The sequence below is a fragment of the Mandrillus leucophaeus genome, unplaced genomic scaffold, assembly GCF_000951045.1.
Source record: "Mandrillus leucophaeus isolate KB7577 unplaced genomic scaffold, Mleu.le_1.0 Scaffold189, whole genome shotgun sequence".
Lineage (NCBI taxonomy): Eukaryota > Metazoa > Chordata > Mammalia > Primates > Cercopithecidae > Mandrillus > Mandrillus leucophaeus.
This window is the reverse complement of record NW_012101909.1, coordinates 2,242,567-2,258,453: the sequence shown is the minus strand read 5'-3', so window position 1 is coordinate 2,258,453 and position 15,887 is coordinate 2,242,567. Positions and strand designations below refer to the sequence as shown.

The 15,887-nt window shown below is 43.7% G+C and overlaps 1 protein-coding gene across 1 annotated transcript in view; it reads left to right on the top strand.

Moving 5' to 3' along the window:
• SETBP1 (SET binding protein 1) overlaps nt 1-15,887 on the top strand; it is a 370,382-nt gene that overhangs the window by 159,169 nt on the left and 195,326 nt on the right. Inside the window, exon 3 of the mRNA XM_011978101.1 lies at nt 11,925-11,978. Within this exon, the coding sequence (XP_011833491.1) occupies nt 11,925-11,978 (54 nt within the window). The remainder of the gene's footprint in view (nt 1-11,924; nt 11,979-15,887) is intronic.

The window sequence follows — 15,887 nt, the reverse complement described above, 5'->3', positions numbered from 1 at the left end:
TCAGACTAACTTCGCAGCTACTTCCAGTCCTGCTGATGTAGCATCTGTGTGTTACATTCATTTTGCTCAGTCTCAGTGGGCAATATATAGAGAGATATCCCCCAACTGAATCAGCCAGAAATTCTGGACAGGTTTGGCCAAAAATGGGTAGACTGTGAGTCAAGCATACGTGTGAGTCCAGGGAGAACAATGAAAGGATATCTTGTTTGGAGAAGAGGTCTGGGGAGATCTAATCCACATTTTACTGAGATGTTTTGCCATAAAGAAAACCTTCATTTCCAGGTACCTCTGTGAGAGGAGCACAGAGTTCTTGAGAGTGAAATCATAGAGATCATTTTTAACAAATGGATTGGTTGAGGCAGGATTGTATGAGACACAAATACACACATACATAGCCCAGAAGAGGAGAGTTACTGGTGACACAGCTGTTTCCAGAAGCTGTTTCCAGAAGGTATGAAACACAAGAGGGAGATTTTCAACAAAGGACCAGGAAGTATACATGCCAAGGAGCCAGACTTCCTTGGAAGTTGTCATGAGAAGAATCTGGTCCTGTTTTCCAAGGATGTTTTGTTTGCCTAATGCACTGAGAGCATCTTTAGAAGCTGTGGCAGATTCTGCAGAGTATCTTCAATGGTGAAGAATCATTTTGAAAACAGCCAGCTGTCTCAGTCTTCAAAGAGTTCCCAATGCTAAGGAGTGGCAGGACCAAATCCTGGCATTTGCAATGCCAGTAGCATTAATGCAAGAGCAAGGCCATCTGTGGAAGGAATTGCAAACTGATTGCGCAGTTTTCAAATAGCAGTTCAAAGATATTTGCATTTCAACCAATGTCAAAGCATACAAGCAAGCAAGTTCTGGCTGACTAATTAAAATAAACAAGCAAATAACCTGATTTAATGACTTTGAAAATACTCAGTAATATTTCTGGTAAAAACTGTTAGCAGAAGTGTTTGGTAGACAAAGACTATATTTTACATTTTTTATTTTGTGAAGGTTGTTTTTTGCAAAGGAAAGGAAGAACTTGCTTTTCACCTCTCTTCTCTTTGGTGAAGATGGTTGTCTTCCTTGAAGGCCCTGCCTCCTGCTGTCCAGCTCCTTCATTCTGTCAGGCACAAGACTGTTCTTGCCACCTGTACTCTTTCTAGATCTCATGCTGTATTGGATTTGAAGATGAAACAATAGCATGTTTCACACCTGTAGTAATAGAGATGGCTTATTTGGGATTTTTCACTTCTCTGTATTATTAAAAGTAATAATACACTAATATTATTAAAAGTAATAATTGCCCACTTATATGATCATGATATCACTCTTTCTTGGGATGCAGCTATCTCTTTCCCATTATTGGTTACCATCTGTGATGGTGTCTGGAACTTGGCATGCCATTGCTGGAAAGAAGGAAGGAGGGAGGGAGGGAGGGAAGGAGGGAAGGAAGGAAGGAAGGAAGGAAGGAAGGAAGGAAGGAAGGAGGGAAGGAAGGAAGGAAAAAAGGGAGGGAGGAAGGAAGGAATAGAGGGAAGGAGGAAAGAAGGAAGGAAAGAAGGATGAGGGAAGGAGGGGGATGGGACAGAGGGTAAACTTGCTTAGGGAGGGAAGATACATGCCAAGGATCCAGACTTCCTTGGAAGTTGTTATGAGAAGAATCTAGTCCTGTTTTCCAAGGATGTTTTGTTTGCCTAATGCACTGAGAGCATCTTTAGAAGCTGTGGCAGATTCTGCAGAGTATCTTCAGTGGTGAAGAATCATTTTGAAAACAGCCAGCTGTCTCAGTCCTCAAAGAGTTCCCAGTGCTAAGGAGTGGCAGGACCAAATCCTAGCATTTGCAATGCCAGTAACACTAATGCAAGAGCAGGGCCATCTGTGGAAGGACTTGCAAATTGATTGCACAGTTTTCATTGATAATTAACAATGTTCATAGCAGTGTACAGTATAAAATCCTTTGGTCACCCAGATTTAGGAATGAAACTCCTTTGAACAAAGTCAGTTTGAGTTCAGAAAAATTTGAAGAGAAGATCAAGATGGCAGAGACAATACCTTAGATGCCTACGTCGTGGGGCTGCATAGGGCTAATGGAAAGTCTGACTTTTACCTGCATGGTGAGTCACCTGAGGCGTGGCTGGCAGTGGTACCAATGTCCGTGGGGACCAGGCTGCCTCCCTGGCAGAGTAGGGAGGGAGATAGCAACCTTTCATGAAGGGATTCCCGAGGGGATCATGGATAGCTAAGACAGAGAACTGGACTTTCCATGATTCAGAGCTATGTTCAAATTCCAGTTCTGCCACTTTTTGCTGTCATAACCTCAGGTGAGTTATTTAAGCAGTAAATGGAGAAAATAATACTGTCTTGCACTGACAGTGTGAAGTTTAAGATGGATAATGAAGGTAAAGCACTTACCTGGTACAAGAACAGGCTAAAGTAGGTCCTGACAGAAGAACAGGAAAAATGAAGATCCTGAAAAATCACAGTGACTTTTCATATTATAATAGCCAAGAGTTCAAGGTGGGCTTTCTGGAGAAGATTCTCCTATTTTACCTGCAACGTTTACAATTATAGAAGTTATGGCTACCTGCAACTACAAGGTTCAGTTCATTGAGTCCTGCCTGGCTTTATCCCTTTCAGATATCCACCTGTAATCATGATTAATTGCTCCAGTTTTGGCCCAGGGACCCAGATTCTCTGCCAAATTGGCTCCACTAAGCTGAGGAGCAGAGCTTTTGACTTTGGTGCTCAGATACTCTCTGAAACAAGCACCTTCTGACTTTCCCATTCTCTGCCACTGAGTGAGCCCAGGGGGTTAAATCAGTTTCCTGGGATTCACCAAGGGGATGAATTAGAAAGCTTTGATACTTATCTTGGGCCAAGTGAGCAGATCATCTGGTCAGTTCTAAGCAGAAATTCTGTAAATGATGAGAAGAGGGAGGCGAGGGTGGATATTCCCTCAGCACCCAGCTTTGCTTGGCATACGTTCAAGGAGGGAATTCTCCTTTATTGGCTTTTTACGGACTTTGGAAACAGCCCACAGATGCTTGCAATGTGATTTCTTAATTTTGTTGGAAGGAAAGGACCTACAACCCAGATTGTGCTCCTGAGAAGCAACATATCTTTAGCTCTTTCCTCTTCTTACATTAGTTGTTCTTTCCAAAGTGTGTAGCTTGCAGAACTTCAGATGAAGAGAGCAGGCATACTGCCTGCAAAAAGTATACAGAAAGGTTGGCCAGGCGGGGTGACTCATGCCTGTAATCCCAGCACTTTGGGAGGTCAAGGTGGGCAGATCACCTGAGGTCAGGAGTTCAAGACCAGCCTGGCCAACACGGCAAAACCCCATCTCTACTAAAAATGTAAAATTAGCCAGGCGTGTTGGCGCGTGCCTGTAATCCCAGCTACTTGGGAGGCTGAGGCATGAGAATCGCTTGAACCCTGGAGGCGGAGGTTGCAGTGAGCCAAGACCGTGCCACTGCACTCCAGCCTGGGTGACAAGGGTGAAACTTCATCTCAAAAAAAAAAAAAAAAAGTGTAAAGAAAGGAAAGGAAGGCATTCACCCCATGAGTATCTCATGCACATATTAAAGGCAGTGTGGTCTTAAAATGAGGTCTGGTCATGTGTTCAATCCACTCCCAGTAGGAGAAGACTATCTTAGCATCTTTAAAGAGATAAGCTGCTTAATTCTCTTTCCCCAGGTAAATTCTGTTAACACTGAGAATGGCTTGCTCATGTATGCAGTATCCTTCTCTGTTAAAATATGGATTTACCAAATTTCTTTTTTACAAAGCTTTAATTTAAATAGGTCTTAACATGGAAGTCCAATATAATATACCACTAAAAGTTATGTTATTCTGAATAAAGAGGGGTTAAAAGCCTGGAACTCCCACCTCAGTGCCTCTCACTCACCTTGCAATCCCCAAGGCCCTTCTGTGAAATCCAGGGCTTCTTAGGGTATAGTTTGAAAACCACTGTCTTGTGGATTTCTTTTTTTTTTTGAGACAGAGTCTTGCTCTGTCACCCAGGCTGGAGTGCAGTGGCATGATCTCGGCTCACTGCAAGCTCTGCCTCCCAGATTCACACCATTCTCCTGTCTCAGCCTCCCAAGTAGCTGGCACTACAAGCACCTGCCGCTATGCCCGGCTAATTTTTTTTTTTATTTTTTTATTTTTAGTAGAAATGGGGTTTCAAATGGGGTTTCACCGTGTTAGCCAGGATGGTCTTGATCTCCTGACTTCATGATCTGCCCGCCTCAGCCTCCCAAAGTGAATTTCTTATTCATCATTCAATTCAGAATGTTAGACACATCATGGACAACCTGATAGAGCTCCCAATAGCATACATACCCAAGATAGCCAGAAGCTCATAAGATATTATGATGTAGTGAAAAAGAGCATGAGTTAGCCAAGCCAGGCTCAAATACATTCTATCACCTGCTAATCCTGAATGAACCCCAGAGGCTACTTTAGTCTCTTGAGCCACTTTTGACTGAAATGATTAATAAATGCTGATATTAACGTCCATGTCAGCAGTTTCTACCAGATTTACCCTATGTAAACTTCTCACCCATAGCCACAGAAGATGCCCCACATAAAATCCAGTTTTCTTGAATCTAAAAAAAAAATTCTATGTCAAGTTTTAAAAGGGTGGAACAAACTTCTGTAGGTTCATTAAGTTCAAATAAGTTTCTTTGGGTTTATTAAGTTCAACATAAAACAAGACTCATCATCTTAGTGAGTCTAGATCAGGGCATTCGGAGGTCTCGTCTTTCATGTGGTCTCTAGTTATTGCTCCAATCTGAAAGGTGGAGGATAAAAGACATTTCCACCCAGAAGTTGAAATAGCTATGACTTGGACAGCAAGCAAATGTACACCCCACTGGAAGAGCATGGGTTGTATGTGCCAAGATTACACATGGAGTCTTTAAAAATATATATAAAAGCTCTTTTGGCTCCATATCTGGGGGATTTTGTTAAAGATCTCACCTGTAAATATTAGAACCCCATCATTTAAAGAAGCAATAAAAGAAAAATATAAGCAATCAAGACCAGGCTTGCTTGGAGTTATGTGGAAAGTTATTATTAGTCATCCTTGTTGCTCTTTAGGAAGGGAGCCTAAAATTAAGACTGTGGGTGTCAGTGATTTCAGGTTTAACCTTTAAAATTTCATGAGGCTGAGAGCATTTAGCAAAAGGACACAGTTCAGCTAGGATGGCAATTTTGAGTATATAACTTGCTTCTTAGGCTGGTAGGAAACCAGCCCCTCAGTCTCTACACTACCCATCCACTGCCACCCCCACCCCAATGCCTTGGCCATTAGAACTAATGCCTTTTGAATTGGAAGATTGTTTACTATTAGTTAGGGTGTGGATTTGACTTCAGCCTCACTGGAATGGGGAACTCACGTAGCAGTCTGAGTGGCCATCTGTCCAAATTCCTATTTGTAAGCCAATAACAGATCCATAGTACAAGATTGTCTCATTGTCCTCCCCTCTGACCCTCTGATTATTAATAGAAATTCTTCCACAAAGTGTAAACAAGTTCTTAGAGGTGTGTATTTTGAAGGGACAGAGGAGATAGTGTCCTTCCGTCTTTTCTTCAGCCTTGAGGTGACAGGGATGCTTTAGGGTGCTGGCAGGGTAGAGCCAAAGGGAAAATGGCATTCATTTCATAGGTGGTAAAATGAGACCTGCATAGGCAAATGATCCCATGACAGATCCCATATTGAGTTGCTGCAGAACCAGGGCTATGACTCAAGTCTTTTTTTTTTCCCTCCGAGTCCAGTGCTCTTTTGTATGACAGTGTTTCACTTATCCTTGGAAAGAGTGGCAACCTATTGGTTCCATTTTACCTACCTTATTTTCCAGTTTCCAGATTTCCTTCTGTGATCCCAATGGATTTGTGGTCTCCTTCATGGTTGGTCGTTTCAGAACGTTTTGCTTGGTAGAAGCCCTCCGTAGACCCCTTTCCTTTTCTCTGTCTTGACCCCCGACATATTTGACAATTCTTCCTGCCTGTTTCAGAATCCCCAGTATCCAGTATGGCTGGATATTAGAAACTTTCTTTGGGTTGCATACATACAGTTAGATTTTTTGTTTCTGATTTTCCACTGGGTAAGTCACTTTTTCTTTCTGTGCTTCAGTTGCCTTTTACAATGGAGAGTGTGGGGCTAGTTCATCTCAAGCAGCCCCCAGCACACATATGATTAGATGTTTGCCTCAGCTTGCTGGAACAATTTTCCTTACCCGTAGGCTGTTTTGAACTTTTTTTATGGGTTGAAGGGTTGGGGTGGGCCTGAGTTCAACTTCCATTCTAGAGCCAAAGTAAGAAGTGAGTAACACTTTACAAAATAAAGAGGGAGAAAAAAGGTTCATTTCCTACATTGGAAATAGAAATGAAGGCAGATTGAAAAGAGTAGAGGTGAAGTAGAAGGCTTACTAAATGCAAGGATGGTACATTTGAGGGTAAATTTGAAAATGGGTCATTTGCTGTCCTCAAGGCCAGCTTCACTCTGTTTCTTTACCTACCTACCTAGCTACCTATGCATCAATCCATTTATCTATTCATGTGCCAGCATCCTTTGCTTTGGCCCATAAGAAAGGAGATATCTGGGAAGAGCAAATGACTTGGAGTATCCCCAGGGCCACCAGTCTTCAGCTTGTCCAGCTGCATAAGATCCTTCTGGCCAGATGTTCAGCATGACCCACACCCTGCCTTTTGTGTCAGTGTCCCCCTTCCCGATGCAAGCATCTGCATTCAGCCAGAGCAATTGGTGCAGATATGTGAGGCCCCACTCTATCCAGATGGAGTATGCATTTTTGATAAAGGGCCAGGAGAGGGGACATGACGGTTGTTGCTGGGGCAGAAGGACAGAGAGGAAAAAATGGAGTCACCTCCTCCCATCCTGTGTGAAAGTTTAGAAGCTATAGACGTTTGTAGGGAGCAGGGCAGCTGTTTAAAGGGACAGCTTTAGACTTGCAGAGGTCACAAGGGAATGCTGGATGCAGCTGTACCATGGGTAATTTTGGGTAGGATGCAAAGAGAGAATCCCATTCAGAGAACAGAGTTTGAAAAAGACAAGGGAGCAGAATGTCATTGCTTAGGAAGCTGAAGGGATTTCCACTCTCGCCTCCTTAGGGCCCCACAGCATCCTTCATCTCCCTTCAATTCTCCTTGTTCTCCATTCCTCCCCTCAAGCTCAGAGAAAGAGAGAGAAAATAAGAAAGCAACATGAATTTATGCCAAGAAAGAAACTGCAGCTTCTCAAAAATGGAAGGCAGGGTCATCCTCCTAATATTTTGAATGTGGACTGTTCCAGAGAGCAGCAAGATGTGTCAGGAATGAGATTGTTCTGAGCAGGGCCCCAGGAACACTGCCGGGCTCCACCAGAGAGATGAAAGAATTTTCTCCTTCCTTTGCCTTTTAAATGTAATTCTGTCTGCCCTCTCCACCCCGCACACCCTGTCGACCCTCTAGCTGGGAGCGGTGCAGACATTTAGCCATTCTGGGAAAAGACAGGATCCTTTTCATTAACTTCAGCCTGATTGGAGTCCCTAGGGCCATGGCAGATTTCATTTTCCTCCCTCTCTGCCTCCCTGTCTTGGATCCCCCCCCAACCCCCGACACAGCAAGGCTACCATGAGCAGTGAACTGTTTCCCAATGGGATGGAGTGGAGATAGGGTTCAAGCAGGGGAGGCAGTAGAGAAGGGTCTGGGATGTGCACTTTTCAAGGCAGTGACTTTGAGGAGGGACATGTATACTTCCTCCCCATGCTTCAATTTCCCCTGGATTTCTGAGCAAATCTATCCCAGCTTTAGGGTAGAAATCAGCAGCCGGTTATGTCTGGTTGTCAGTGATGAACTGGACAGATATAATCTCTAGTGGAGGTTTCTGCAGAGGTGCTCGGGTTAGCAGACTCAACCAATCCCATTGTTAATTAGCAGTGTGATCTTGAAAATGTCACTTATCAGCTTCTTCTGCAAAATAAGGACTTAGTCTGGAGTTTTAAGGTATGTTTTAGTACCAAACATTGGTTTTCAACTGAAGTCACATACAAGAACCAGGGAAAAGCAGAGCCACTCTGAGTAAAGGTAGAGAGACAGGCACAGTGTGAGCCCTTTGTCTACACGTTTTCTCACCCCAGTTTCCCAGCAGAGGTGGCTCCTGAGCCCACTGGGGACACACTGATTTTCTCCTCTTCTCCAGGGGCCTCCAACTGCCTCCCCAAGACCCTGACACTAAGAATGGAACTCTTCTGCAATATCCTGATGTAGGTGGTCTGTGATCTTTTCCTTTATTTCTAATCCACACTTGAGCACCATATATTAGTGCTTGACGTTCAGCTGTTTCTCCATCCCTTGGTGTGGAATTTGTACACTTACGGGAAGTAATCTGCTTTGAAAAGGGGAGTGCTCAAGATGCAGGGCCTATGTTTGACCCAACAGTCCATGCATTTGGTTAGAGCGTGGTTAGAACTCAGAAAGACCAAGAAGGCAGAAGGCCAGAAAAGCCAGAAAAGCAAGGGGTCATGGCGTAATGGTGAGGAAAGCCACACTGTTGTACATACCGTTTTCAGGACTGATTGTGAGGAGATGTCACAAACCTTGCCTCTGGTTGTTTCCCAGGTCAGATAACACCTTCAATGCATGCTAGTTTGTGAGTTAAACTTTCCGAATCTCCCAAGTAAAGGAATCCAGATAGAAGTTATTTGAGTTCCATCCCTGACATTATATCCCTGCATCCTCCCACACATCATCAGATGCGCTAACACATCTGAACTGGGATGGGCCCATTTAACATTTTACTGTTTCAACCAGAGCAAGGGGTGATGGATTTATTCACCATTCAGCTTCTTTCCCTTTTATACTGTTCTTCCTTAAATTTAACCTCCAATTTCTACGCTGAAGCAGCACCCAATATTCTTCTAGTAAAACCTGTAGCGGCTGGAGAAGAGCTTGTCCCCAGTGCCTGAGTTGATTAACTCATTCAATTATTTGAGTGCCTGCTTCACACAGCAAATGTGCTAGGCACTGAGTGCTGTTTCCTTTTGTTGGCTTGGAAGGTATCTTTAGCCTGCTTCTCACACTTCTGTTCTCTAGGCTCAGCAATTTAGGTATTCTGGTCCTCACCTCTGGGCTGACAATATTTCCACTTTCCTTTTAAGTCATTCGGCAAACAGGTTATTTAGTGACTAATTGTATGTCCGGACTCTTCTCAACACGTTGAGATATGCAAAATTTACATAAGATAGAAGCCATAGTCTTTTTAGACAGGGTCTTGTTGGGCATGTTCTTGTTAGGTGAAAAATAGACGAGTAAAAATACATGCAACAGCATGAAACAAAACTAGGAAGATCTCTGCCTTCTGCACGCCCAGGGTCTGAAGAATTCGAGCTCTGAATCTAATATGCTAACACATGTTGGTGGGCGTGTTCCTGCACAGGTTACTCTCATGCCCGTACCTCATCCCAGCCTTTTATTTTCCCTCCTTTCCAGCTGCATCCCAATGTTGTGCCCAGCTCAAGCTAAAGGTAAAGGTTTACTGATAAACTCAGATGAGTAAATGGTCATTATCAATTAAATACAAGCATTTCTGCAAGGAAGAGTTAGTTAAGGGTCGTTCGTGGGGATGCATGTTTTATGTTACTTTCTGTGGCTCATTTGACTAATATTCTGGCACTCAGCTTTTTTCCTGTGCCACATCTCAACAAATGGTCTCCGGTGTGCTATAATTCAGAGGCATTTTATTATAGAAGAAAAAGCATGAGCTTTGGGAAAATATAGTTGGGGATTTAAATCCCAAATACATGTACTGGCTGTGAAACCTAGAAAATGTTACTTAGCTTCCATAAGTCTCAATTTTCCCATCAGAAAAGAGGAGATACCTTCTGTCTCATGGAGGAGTTGTGAATATTAAAAATGAAAAATTGCATAAAGCAGCACCCAGAATGCCAGCCACCCAAGTGATCCTCAATGTATCCTAATTCCTTACCTTTCTCCTTAAGGTAGGCTATGGCTGGCACTTAACAGATGCAAATGGAGGTGTGTCAGGATTGGCCATTTCCTTTTTCACATCTTTGCTCTTGCACCTGCTCGCACCTGAAGTGCCTTGCCCTACCACCTTTCCAGTGAATTCAAGGCCAAATGCAAGCTCCATCTTATTTCAACAAGCCCACCCTGACTGCTCTTGCTTCATTTCCCCAGTTTGATGCTCACACTCGACTACACTCTGCTCCCACTGATGTACACGTGTCTGCATGTCTGATTCTTCCACCAAACTATAGGTTTCTTGAAGGCAGGGACTAAGTCTATCATTACATTTCACCCTTAATTCCTAGCATGTGGCCTAATGGGTTGTGACTTGGCTGTTTCATTACAATCGGAGGGGTCAAACCAGCTCTCCACCAGGATGGTGCTGCCTGCCACCAAGACACCTTCCACGTGGGGGAATCTAGCCTGCAGGATGGGGAATGTGGGGTTGGGGAACAGCAAAGTGTTTACCTTCTCCACCTCTCTTCTGCTGGATCCTAGCTTCAACATCACTTCAGCACCATTTATGGCAGTCATTTAAGGAAGCTAAAAAATCCAGTTGAGCTTTTCCGAAGGCTGGAGGCCCTGGGGCTCAGCATGACTTCTTCTCTTTCTTGACCCAAACAAAACATTGTTACAGCAAACATGAAGTCTTTTCTATTTTTCACAAATGCTCTCCAGGCCTAACAAAGCTAGCAGTCACCCTCCTTGAATCAAAATAAGCATCTGCCCTTTTTCTCTTTATCTTACACTTTCCCAGCATGTATTATAAGAATGTGATTATTTTACTAATTAATCCTCTATTTTTATTTAACTTTTTTGGTACAAAACCCTGGAAAGGATGCAAAAATATTTAAAACCTTAACTTTAGTCTTTAATATTGATTAAACACAGAGGTGCAGAAAGTCCATATAACTGACTCTTACTCTTTTATGTTGTGTATGATTGTTTGAAGCATAAATGATAAAAACCTAAATAGTGTATAAAATCATTGGCAGCCTATGACAAAGGGAAACTGAGTCACATGTAGCTGTGAAGAGGAGAGGGTCATTTTTACTGAGCTCATTTTTTTGTTTGTTTTAATAAAGAAAAAACGGTCAGGCACAGTGGCTCATGCCTGTAATCCCAACACTTTGGGAAGCCAGGGCAGGCATATCACTTGAGGTCGAGAGTTCGAGACCAACCTGACCAACATGGAGAAACCCCGTCTCTACTAAAAATACAAAAATTAGCTGGGCATGGTTGCGGGCACCTGTAATCCCAGCTACTTGGGAGGCTGAGGCAGGAGAATCGCTTGAACCTGGGAGGCAGAGGTTGCCGTGAGCTGAGATCATGCCACTGCACTCCAGCCTGGGCAACAAGAGTGAAACTCCATCTAAGAAAGAGAGGGAGGGAGGGAGGGAAGGAAGGAAGGAAGGAAGGAAGAAAGGAAGGAAGGAAGAAAGGAAGGAAGGAAGGAAAAACCCTCTTAGAGGAGATGGACCTTTGTTTCTGAAGCAGTAAGTCTTGTATCACAGACCACTTTGATAGCAGGAAGAAAGCCAGGGCCCCTCTCTCTAAGGAAATATATACATCTATAGATTCACACATACTTACAATTTCAGGGAGCCATGGACCTGATGAACTCCATCCATAGCCCATGGTTCCTAATTTAAGAGCCTCTGAACAACTGATAGCACATAGAAATAATTTAGAGAGAGCAGCAAGAGAGAGGTGGTGAAGTCAGAGATGGAGCACAAGGTGGGAAGGCCACTGAGCCTAGATTCCCGGTCCAGAAATCTCACATTTGTCTTCTGCAATCCCACTTCTGTAGCTCTCATCCAGGCTATGGTAAGTCCATTGCTGGTCAGTTGTCATGGGGATACTGTATGCAAACTGAAAAGTGTCACTGAGAAAATTTCTTTGTTTTTTTCCAGCTCCTCACAGCCAGTGACCTTGCAGCCAGTGACCTCAAAGGATTTCAGCCACAGGTAAGTTCCACTGATGCTCTTATGAAGTTTGGAAGAGTGAAATGCTCCACAGTTTGGTGGTCAACAAGCACCCTTGGGGCCAGGACAGAAATCCCAACCTTGGATTTCTAGCTTCTTTCCCTCGAAATGCTAACTGTGAGAATGACCTGGTAGCTTTCTCTCCTCCTCCAGCTCCTCTCATTCCAGCATGGACAAAACCACCTCTTTTGGCTCTTTCATTCCTAATATTGTATAGTGGAAAAATGTATAGAGATCAAGATGCTCGGAATGTTAAGTGTTGGGGATTCAGCTTAGGAAAGGGTTAAACCAAAGGCGGCAGAGGGTGGGATGGGGTTGGGGTTCTCCCCTGTATTTCTCTCTTTTTGGACAGGACACTCACATTTCTGTAATCTTTGTGGCAAATGCCTCACAGTCAAGGCCTGACAGCCAAGTTAATCTCAGACTCCTGCAGAGGCACACAGTTGAGGTTGGCTGATCTTGGTCAGGAAATGGGCCGCTGTTATCTCTGGCCAGAGTGGTGTTTGGAGGTTACTATGGGCAAACTGTGTGAGGGTGTAGGCAAGGGCTTTCTGGAGACTTTTTTGCAGGGGTGAAGATGGACATCATCCTCCCTGTCTCTGGAAAAGGAGTCTATACACAAACATATAAATACCAAGACACATACAAATCCCAGCTATACAAAAGCCCTTGTTTGCTCACACAGAGCCCAGTATAGGTAGAACGTATACATAAAGAAAGATAAATCCAAAGGTGATCATTAGGGGACTTGGCCCTTGCCCTGTCCCCCTTGCAAAATGAAACTTTCTGTCACCCTTCAGCTCAGTGCCTGCCTCAAGGTCTCAGTGCTGTACCTTTGTGGGAAAATACATTATAGCTAATGGCAGTGAACTTCCAGGGGTCAGCAAATACTTTTCTAATTGCAGGAGTTTCATATATTTGGGAACATTTTCTTCTTTAAAGGTGTTTCACATCCAGGAGCCCACTGCATCCTCCCTACCCTTCTCCCAGGTGAGCCACATCCTGTGTGTACCCTCTCACTGCTGAGGAACCTGAGGACCCAGTCCTGATGCACAGTGGCCCCAGATCACACAGAGAGCTAGGAACAGGCGACAGTGGGAGGCTGGAGGAAGAGAATTCACAGAATCAAGGGCTTCATTGGTGGGAATCAAAGATGGATTCACACACCAGTGTGGGGTGTTGTCATCTCGTCTTGTTGATCCTCCTGTCTGGAAAGTAGTGAGTTTTTAGACAGACGTGGCCAGTAAGCCTTTTTTGTCAACCATCGAAAACTGTTAATTAATTACTTATTCACATGTTTACGCAAACTTCCAGTTTGGCTAAGGGAATGTGAAACAAAAACAAAAGAAAATCCACATTTACCACCTACCCCACTCACCTCTGCACTACGCTCATACATGGTGGCAATGCCAGCTAATTATTTTGTTTTAATCTGAAAATGTATAACATTAAAGAAAATTGTGTGGTGCCATTTTACTGCTTGAAAAGGACACCCGGTAGAGACTGACTTTATTGGAGCTGTGTGTGTGTGCGTGGTTTTGGCATGGTTTCCTTCTGAGCTGAACACGTTCTGTCCATGTTTGTTGACCTACACTTTTAGATATTAGATTTAAACTAATAGAGCGAACTTTCCAGTGAAGGAGAATTTAGATATATTTAAGGTTCGTGCATAACATTTGAGAGCATGATCCTAGAAAGGCAGCTCCCAGGCTCCCCCACAGCCAGCCCCACAGCTTCCAGTGCAGATGGCTCGCTCCTCTGGTTCTGTTCAGCCCTTCCATGTTATTCCATTTGTGTGTCATCCCCCTGAGGCTAGAAGCATAAATACATATTTTTCACTCCTCAGGATGCCTGTTCTTGAGGCCAGGAAGTCCTGGGAAACTTGTGGCCAGGGTGTAATGCCCAGATCAAAGTTAATTCTCTAGTGAAAGGTTCAGATGTGTCTCTGGTCAACACCACCCTTTTGGGTGCTTTTTAAAACAGAAACAGAAAGCTGTCCACAGGCTTTGCACTGCCCCCTCCAGCCCCACTGCACCAAACTGCTGGCTTCTGTTGTTATGTTTCCCCTGTTCTCTTTGGGTTTTAGATGAAACTGAGTCCCACACCATAATTCATGGGTGTGTTCCCCTCCAGGACCCATCATTGACTGGCAGGAGGGGACTCCCTGAGGACCCCTCCCAGGGATAGCTATCTGTCCTCTCAGCTTTTGCATAGTGCCCACTTTCCACTTGAATGTAGAGGTTTTCTGTTTGTTTTTCTTGATGCTTGTTCCTGCTTTAGACTCTTAAGGAAGATAGTTACAAAATCTTCGATGATTTTGAATGTGTGTAGAGTCGAGTCTGTATTGAGCTGGCTTTTCTGTTCATTTGTCTCTGTCTTCTCTCCGCATCCAGATGGAGAAGAGGAAGGTAAGGAAGTGAGTAGCTGCCTTTCTCCTCATGGTTATTGGTTACTAAAAATGCCATGCTCATTCCTGGAAATAAACACATAACTTTTCAAGATGAGCCTGAAAGCCCGTTTTTCTAAGGTATTATGTTTTAGCGGGGGGTGGTCTCCCCAGAGACTGGTGAGCCCGGCCTCTGGGCCACAGGGTAGAGCTTCTGCTAGAGTCAGGCCTGGTGCTGGTAGGCGGGTACTATTCTCAGCAAGTTTTAAAGGCACAGATGGAAAAGCTTCTCAAATTCACACCTAACCCACCCTGACTCTTCTACCTCCAAACACATCTCCTTTTACTTTCTAACATCCTGTTCTTGCCTTTTGAAGCAACAGACACACTTGAGTACCCTCCTTTCTAAGCCTGTGCATTATTGGAAATGAGAACCCTCACTTCTTTTTGTCGGACCAGTCCCCTCCATTCCTAAGAGGAATAAGAGCTGACATTTAATTCTCTTTAGTAAAAGCCCAATAACTATATGCTTTCCTCTGCATTTTTCTTTTATTCGTTTTTTCCTCTAATATAAAAGTTGTAAGTGTCTGTTGTAGAAATTTGGAATATACAGAAAACCATAAGAAAGAAAATACCCTATTATTTCACCTCTGAAACATACACAATGACGTTTTGGCGTATAGTCTTCCAATCTTTGTTCTACATAGGCACACACATCTATTTTTTTTAAATGGTCATATTTTATATGCTTTTTTGTTACCTTATTTTTTGTTGGTTTGCATGCTTTCCACAACACTGGAAAATCTAGCAGCTAGCCATGCTTGCACTAGTTGTTAGTACCGTCATTCATTTACTAGTCCCCTCTTGCTGGACATCCCATTCCTTTTGCAGGCTGAGATCTCCAGGAGCAATCCAAGGCAAATGCTGGGATCCAGTGCCTTCATCCAGGATACAAAGAGCATCCAAAGCTTCTTGGCATTTATTTATTTATTTACTTTTATTTCTCAGTGCCTACAAGAATGTGCAGGCTACTTAAACTTTGCAGTAAAGTGTCCGTGGGTGATGCCCACATACTTGTGCACATGCTTACGAGGTGGGGGATGTGGTAAGGAGATAGCCATAGCATGGGCACCACATTCAGATGCATGTCCTGCATGCCCAGCCACCGTGTCAGAACAGTGATGTGACAAAGAACGCCCCCCACAGGGGAAAGCACAGACTAAAGGATTGGGTCCTCACCTGCTACATAAACCCTCTGTTGTCTCAGAGAATAGGATACTTCCTTTAGGAAAAGTGGAGTATTATTTCAAGTGCGGGGCAAGTGTAGTAGCTACCTATGAAGGGCGGCTATTTTTAATGAGTTTCTAAAATGTCAGTTGCTACTATGGTCAAGGGCACACTGTGGTGGAAGGTGAGAAGACAGTAAACTAGAACACACAGGAAAACATGTTTTAGTGCAGAGAAAACAGAACTTTCAGTCACTCAGTTGCCATTTCATTCAACAG